The following is a 7867-nucleotide window of genomic DNA, read 5'->3' on the forward strand; positions in this document are numbered from 1 at the left end:
TCTCTCTCTCTCTCTCTCTCTCTCTCTCTCTCTCTCTCTCTCTCTCTCTCTCTCTCTCTCTCTCCTGGTTGTGGGGTGGGATTGCTTTCGGATCTAACCTGACCTAGATAAAAATACAGGATGCCTTCAACAGTCTATAGATGTAAGCTCTCAAAGAGTAAACTTCTAAATGCTTTTCTGATTATTTGCTTTTAAAGTCACAAAGCTGAGAATATTTAATCTCTACGTAAGGAGATCATGAGACAAAGAAATAGACCTTGCTATGACAGCTAATAAAAATATTATTATGGTAAATCTACATTTTAATCCATTAAAGCCATAGTCTGCTATATGTTTGTTATGCTAGGTAAGTCTGGTTCTTCAAATTGATGAAATTGCAAGTTAGGGTAGATGGAGGAACAAACCTTGGCATCTCCGCTGAAACCCTTTAGAACCTTTGTCTGAGCATACCCTTGCAAACCCAACATAGGAAACAAAACTAGAATTATGGTCGCAAGTAGCCAATTCGCTGAAAATGCTATCCCAAGCCCTGCAACTAGTGCTGCTATATTCTGAACTATTAAGGCTAATGTGTCACCAACAAGACCCCGCACATTTGAAGCATCTACTGATAATCTTGCCCCAATTGCACCACTGAAAAAAATAGATGAAAAATGTGGCCGTTAGAAAGCCAGATACCAGAGGGTGGGGGAGGTGAGGAAGAAGGATCTAAGGGTTTTGAATGGTAACTTCACAATGACAGTTTGTGCCTGGTGTTTAAAGCTCCATGAACAATTCTAACCTTGAATGTGCAGGAACATCAAACCAACTGATTTCCTGGTGAGCTACCTTCTCAAATGACATCGAGCGGATGCGTAGGATCAGTTTACCACCGACAACTCCAAATAGGTAGTGTTGTGCTGGTATCGCAACCAGGGTAATGCAACCCAGACTCACAAACATTAGGGCCCAAAACCTTGAATCATTTTGAAGTTCTTTTGGAGGCTCATAGAAGATTTTAATGGCAGTTGACATCAGGAATCCAAAGATAGGGAAGGCCAAACCATGTATAGCTGCAGCAATGGATGCTAGCAGCATAACTGGCACCTCTGGCTTGTTCAAATAAGCTAGACGTTTGATAGAGACCTTTTTGTGTATCTTCTCATCCTCACTTATTTTACTGTGATCACCCCTTCCTATTTCACTATCAGCCAAGGTCACGGAATGAGGGACACTAGCTGAAGGTGAGGTGGTGTGCCTGCTGCTGGCATTTGAAGAACCTCTGCGTACGGATCTCCTTGCAGGTGACCTGAGGCTGCCAGATTTGTTCATGGTCTCCTCAACAGTAGAGTTCTGGTTTACATTACATGGGTCTAAAGATGACCCTTCTTCAGCTTGATGGGGGGTAACATCTTGCATGTGGGCAAGCTGAGAGTATGCCCCATTTGAATCCTTGATCAACTCATCATGAGTACCTAATGATCAGAGTTGAAAATTTTCAAGACGGGACAAACATATTGACTGGATTGAACATTTAAAATGGAAGTTGCTGTTATTACCTTGCTCCACAACTTTTCCCTTATGAACCACAGCTATGATATCTGCATTCCTAACTGTTGTCAACCGATGGGCGACAGCAATGGTCGTTCGGTTTGACATGATTCTTACTAATGCTTCTTGAACCACCCGTTCCGATTGAGTATCCAAAGCACTTGTTGCTTCATCAAGAAGAAGGATCTTTGGGTTCTTTAAGATGGCTCTTGCAATTGCTATCCTCTGCTTCTGTCCACCGGACAGTTGTGTTCCTCGCTCACCTACCATTGTGTCAAGCCCCTGTGATAACACCAGGTTCACCCTTGTCATGTGCTTCTGCGACCATTCTGGAAACATGGAACCCTTCAATTCAAAGATAGAAGGTAAATTGATTGAAAGGAAGGCGGTGTACCTGGGGTAGCCTATCAATGAACTTTGCAGCATTAGCAAGCTCAATTGCCGTCCTGATCTCCTTATCTGTTGGATTTTCCTTCCCGTATGCTATATTCTCTTTTATAGTCGTTGTGAACAGGATGGGTTCTTGGCCAACAAGTCCTATCTTCTCCCTTGTCCATTTGAGCTGCAACTTCTTTAAGTTGACACCATCTATGAGAACATCACCAGCTTCAGGATCATAAAATCTTTCGACCAAGCTGATAACTGTTGACTTCCCACTTCCACTTTTTCCAACTAAAGCTGCAGTAGTTCCACTTGGAACATGCAATGAGAAGCCGGAAAGTATTTGAACTTCAGGCCTTGACGGGTATTTGAAGTATACATCTTTTACTTCCACTTCTCCTTTGATGTCATCCAATGTGACCCCACTAGTGTCATATATATCAATCAGTGGTTGCCGATTGATTGCCTGAAACATCTTATATGCTGCAGCCTGCCCTGCAGCAAAGGCATCCAAGCACGGAGAAGTCTGGCTCAAGGACCTAGCAGAAAAGATGATAGGAATTTGAGAGACATGGGATGTATACATATACAACATTACCGTAACCTATGTGTTGGTAAATGAACTAAGTAAGCCATTAGTGTACATATAGATGTATTGTCTGCTTACCGACATAATTTTTTGTAATGGAATCTGCTTACCAACAGATTTAGTACTTACATTCCTGCATTCATCAGTGCAATTATGACGTTCAATACTTGTCCTCCGTTATATCCTTTCTCAGTGATCATTTTGGAACCATACCATATGGCCAATCCATAACAGCTGAAGTTTAATCCTTGCATTGTACCGACTCCCAGGCCAGAGATGAATCCCTGTTGAACAACAGATGCATATGCATCTTGTAGTGCTTCATTATATTTGTTAATGGCTTTGCTCTCCCCAGTGAAGGATGCAACCTTGCAAAATCCACAAGTTTGGGTTACTATCAACAGAATTCAGAAATATAGTGAGTTGAGCTACAAATAATAGAATTTTACTGAAGGCTTCTTGACAATACTGACCATTCTAATGGCTCCTATTGTTTGTTCTACAACAATTCCAGCTTCAGCATATGCAGTTTGTACACGGCTTGACATTTTTGAAATGAACATTGCCATGATACTGCCAATGACCACAAATAGAGGAATGAAAGCTAGCATTACCACTGCAAGATGCCATCCTCTTGTAAATGCCATTGCGAAACCACCAAAAAAAGTTGACATCAGTTGTATAGACTTTCCGACCTGGAAGAACATTTAGAAAGAAAAATTTGAATGATGTTATGAACTCTAGCCAGCTATCTCTCATTCACTGATTGATATTTGAATGTGAAAAGGGGGGGGGGGATGGAAAATGTAGTGCAAGACAGAAGTTCATAGCTCTACCTTCTCTCCCATGGCATCTTGAATGAGAATAGTGTCACCGGACATTCTCTCGATGACTTCTCCGGTGGTTGTTTCGGTATCAAAGAATGTGATGTCTTGTCGCAGAATAGTTTTCAGGTACAGAGATCGAATTCGGTTGGCCTGTCTCTCACCAGTCACCATCCAGCATGACACCTCTAGTATCATAAGTGGAATCTGATTCACTATTTACAGCTAAAAGCAAAGTATTCTCGATCTAATTGCTAATCAGTTTGCTTTATTGTTATACCAAATGACTAGTCATATTCAATTTTTCAATACTAATTTTGAACAGACAAACCGCATTATCATATGACACCAACTTAGTGACAATAGTACATAATCTTGATTAGTCCTTTAAGTAAATAGGAGTGGGCCAAATATTAAAGCTATGAATCTTGATTTGACCCATATATTTTTTTTTAGAGAATGAAAATTAACACATAAATCTGAAAGCAAAAATTCTCAAGTGCAACTCAACTTTTTGTATTGGTTTTACAACCTATATGGCTTTTAGAGAGTGCACTTGATATAGGAAAGGGAGGAGATAATCATGTACACTTACGAAGATATCCGGCGACACCAATTCCGATAGCCAAGTACAAAAACTTGATGACCACCTGAAAAATCACAGTTGATGTAAATTTACATGAAATAAGTGGGAGGTCATGCTCAAACTTATAGTCTTTGGCAGGTTCTAGGAAAGATTGAATCAGTGTGTGATGGTCCTACTAATCATGGATTTCATTTGATTCAACTGTGAAGGTTGAATGCACATCTAAACAACTTATCAAGTATGAAAGGGGTCTAATTCGGGTCTAATTCTTTCCTTTCAATGACTTGATTGCATCTATGATATACAACAGTTTAACATGTACATGGTAAAGGTGCATGTATACCTTAGAGACAGATTTCACTATGTGTGAACTATCAGATGAACCATAGGCATCTATGAGCTGACCAAAGATTAGAGTCATGAGCGGCGTTGCCAGCCCATTTGCGAATGCAGCAATTGTGCCGACGCTCATCAGTGCCTTGTCAAGCCTATCAGCAAAGGAGAAAAGCTTGTAGAATGGGATCTTCTGTTGATCAACTCCTCTATTTGATTTATTTCCTCCATTTTCCTTCATATCCTTCATCTATCTATCTATATATTGATCTCTGACTCTCTTTTACTTCTCAAGAACACAACAACCTGACAATATAAATCGAAACCATTAGCATTTATACAGAAAACCACATACTGATTTCTTCAGAAAAAGCAAAATATATATACAGTTGTTGAAAGGTGGAAGAACCTCATCAGGATTCTGATTAGAACACAGGAACGCAAACCTAAGCCGAAGAATAATAACAGAAGACCAGCCTTTTAAAAGAGGCTGGTGGGGGGGGGGGTGGCTGTAATGGATAGTAAAGGATAGAAGATCACATGAGATTATTATCACATGAGATTATTCTCTTTCATTTCTCTACAGATTTTGTGTAGTAGTGATCAGTATGGAATGGATTCTTCTCAGTTACTGTCATATGCCATTTGATGTAAAAGATTACTTAGAACTGGATTTGAAGGTAGCAAAGTGCATTTATGGGTGCCAATACCTAAACCGAACCGGTAAAACCGCCTTGGACTGAGCCGATTGAACCCGGACCAAACCGAACCGAACCGAAGGCTTAGTGGGCCAGTTTTGGTTTGGGAGATTGTAACCCCATTTACAAATCGAACCGCACCAAAAACCGAATGAACCCAAAACCAAATCGGACCGAAACCGAAATAAACTGGTAAGAAACCGTAAAAGTCCAAATTCATTAAAAACCCAAGTTTTTGCATAGTTTTGTATGGAAAATCAAACCGAAACTGGACAAAGAACCCAAAAAAACCCAATACAAGGAACCAAAGTCAAATCGAAACCAAACTGCACAGAAACCAAAATGGGAATTTCCTTATTGGTTCAATTTCGGTTTCACCATTCCCACACTGAAACTAATTCAACCCAGACCGAAATCGGGCCGAACCACCCTGTTGACACCCTTAATATAGAATCCATGACTGATCTACGTAGTATGGATTTGAAGGTAGTAAAAGTGCATATAGATCCTCAATATGTGGACATCCAACTGTCAACTAGTTACTTTCAAGTAGACACAAAAAGCTTCAAAACAGGTGGAGCATATCCATTGTCAACAACCATTTTAAACCCCTACATGCATGAGAATATAACATCTTATGTTTTGTTGAAAATGTACGTTGATGCTTTTCAGCTATATGCATGTGCATTAATGGTCTGTAATGTGAAATTTTTTGCAAAAGTTCTATAAAGTGGCTTGACCGACACCGGCTTAGCCGCTTGGTTGCGCCCTGGGTGTCCTTTGCAGGGCCGAGTTAGTGCTGGTTGTCACTGCACTCGGCCCTGCAAACCTCTAGTGGCCTATGGACCCTTATTAGGAAGAACACAAAAAAAAGTGGCTTTGGGTCCTCATTAATCTTTTAATAGAAAAAATAATAGACAAGAAACGTGCATATCTAATTATTTTTTGGGATGATGATGGTCTATCTGGGAGCATGCTGGCCTATGCTTAGTGCTCTTTGGGTCTATGTCTCTCCTTCCCTAATAGGAGTAGCGATGTCATTTGATAGGGAGAGAAGAGAAAGAGTCATAGGAGAGCCCAAGCATAGGTCATGTTCCGAGATAAAAAAAAACATTATTCCTTTAAAAAAATAAAAGGTAAAAGATATGATTTTTCACGCGAGAGTACCTACACATTTTAATCTCATCCAACTTAACATTTGGCAAATATTTGGACAAAAAAAAAATAATAATAATAAATTTATGTAGAAAATTTATATATTCCTTTAGATTGAAGGAGATTGAATAGATTATGATATCAAGTAAATGAAATATCTTATAGCGAGAAATAAACAAAATAGGTGTCTAAAATTATACTTGTATAAAATTTGAGTGGAAAATAAATGAGAAATGCAAAATTAATAATTAATTAGATATTAAGTAAAAAAAAAAAATTTTGAAAGACAAACATAAAAGTGCCAGCAAATTTATGATACATAAAATATGTAAGTCATGGTTTTTAATAAAATAAAATTTTGAATTAAATATAATACAAGCATTTTTTTTTTTTTTTGGTAATGAATATAATACAAGTAGTTATTGTATATTACATAGAACTCTGAACAAAACCTTTTTTTTTAATTGAAACCTGATCCGAATCACACAGAAAAATCAACATTAACACAATTAACATGTATATACACTTAAATTAATGAAAGCGATAAATAGTGGGGTGACCAGGTTACAAATTTATTATTTATCATATATAAATATGTAAGCCATGGTTTTGAATAAAATATAATAAAATAAGCTATTGTATATTATATATAAATTCCAACATAATTTTTTCTCTAAAAAAGAATCCTAGTTTACATATATATATATATATATATAACTCAATTGAAACCTAATCTGAAGCACATACAAAAATCAGCATTAAATATATTAACATGTATATACACACTTAAATTAATGAAAGAGATGAATATGAAGGTGACGGCTCTTATATAAATATATGTGGGGAAAATAACCTTAAGAGGCAGAGAACCCCTATTTCCACACACAGTGTGGGCAAAATGACCACCTCACCCGTTATGAATGGTAGAAATGGTACCCCTATTGATACTTCTACTATTGCTCCCATTGGCCTCCACATATGTGTAGGGGCCACATTGCCTTTTAGTGAACCCTCTGCCTATATATATATATATATATTATGGAGAAAGAATGCTGCCAGGATGTGTAGCATATGCTAGCACCTTGCTATGTCTATTTCCATCCTTCGGTCCTTCCTCCTATGAAATGGCATAGGGGGGCACTAGCTTGAGAGGAAAGAGAGACACAGGGATATGCTAGAGTATGCTATGCAGCCAGATAGTGGACCCAATCCCAAATTATATATATACTTAAAGAAGGAAATTGTAAAAACTTGGTCCTCTTCCTTAGGTCCACCCTTGATTACTATCTCAACTATTTTAGAATAAATCTAGTAATGTAGAAAAGAAAATAGACTCAAATAAAATAAAGGATGGCAATACATATGTCATTAATCATTTCCTAAGGGAAAGTAAAAGTAAATATCAATTTAAAAATCGTATTCCTAACATTTTTAATAAATTGAATATAAACTTAAAAAATCAGAATCTAAATGTTAGTTTGAATAAAATTCTAAATAAAATATAATCCTTAGATTAAACTAATCTAAAGTAAGAAAAGCAAAGTCAACAATGAAACCACAAAGATGAAAACCTCAAAAAAAAGGACAAAAATATAAAATAATTAACTAGGGAGAAAAAAGAAGAAAAGAAAATATAGAGTACAAAAAATGTGTGTGTGTGTGTGTGAGAGAGAGAAAAAGAGAGAGAGAGAGAGAGAACATACTTGTTGGAACATGAAAATACGGTATAGATGGATTAGAATTTTTTTTTTCAATGGGGGGGGGGGGGGGG

At 37.6% G+C, this 7867-nt stretch overlaps 1 protein-coding gene across 1 annotated transcript in view; it reads right to left on the reverse strand.

Annotated features, from left to right (window-relative positions):
• The window catches only part of LOC122060591 (ABC transporter B family member 9-like), a 9252-nt gene extending 4396 nt beyond the window's left edge, over positions 1-4856 (reverse strand). Inside the window, exons 1-10 of the mRNA XM_042623727.1 lie at positions 4653-4856; positions 4254-4549; positions 3920-3974; positions 3337-3512; positions 2974-3195; positions 2630-2868; positions 1925-2450; positions 1539-1812; positions 782-1454; positions 405-633 (exon numbers count right to left, since the gene is read on the reverse strand). Coding sequence (XP_042479661.1) covers positions 405-633; positions 782-1454; positions 1539-1812; positions 1925-2450; positions 2630-2868; positions 2974-3195; positions 3337-3512; positions 3920-3974; positions 4254-4493 — 2634 coding nt within the window. The 5' untranslated portion in view covers positions 4494-4549; positions 4653-4856. The remainder of the gene's footprint in view (positions 1-404; positions 634-781; positions 1455-1538; positions 1813-1924; positions 2451-2629; positions 2869-2973; positions 3196-3336; positions 3513-3919; positions 3975-4253; positions 4550-4652) is intronic.
• Positions 4857-7867: the final 3011 nt, after the last annotated feature.

The sequence above is a fragment of the Macadamia integrifolia genome, chromosome 14 (assembly GCF_013358625.1).
Source record: "Macadamia integrifolia cultivar HAES 741 chromosome 14, SCU_Mint_v3, whole genome shotgun sequence".
In the NCBI taxonomy this organism is placed as follows: Eukaryota; Viridiplantae; Streptophyta; class Magnoliopsida; order Proteales; family Proteaceae; genus Macadamia; species Macadamia integrifolia.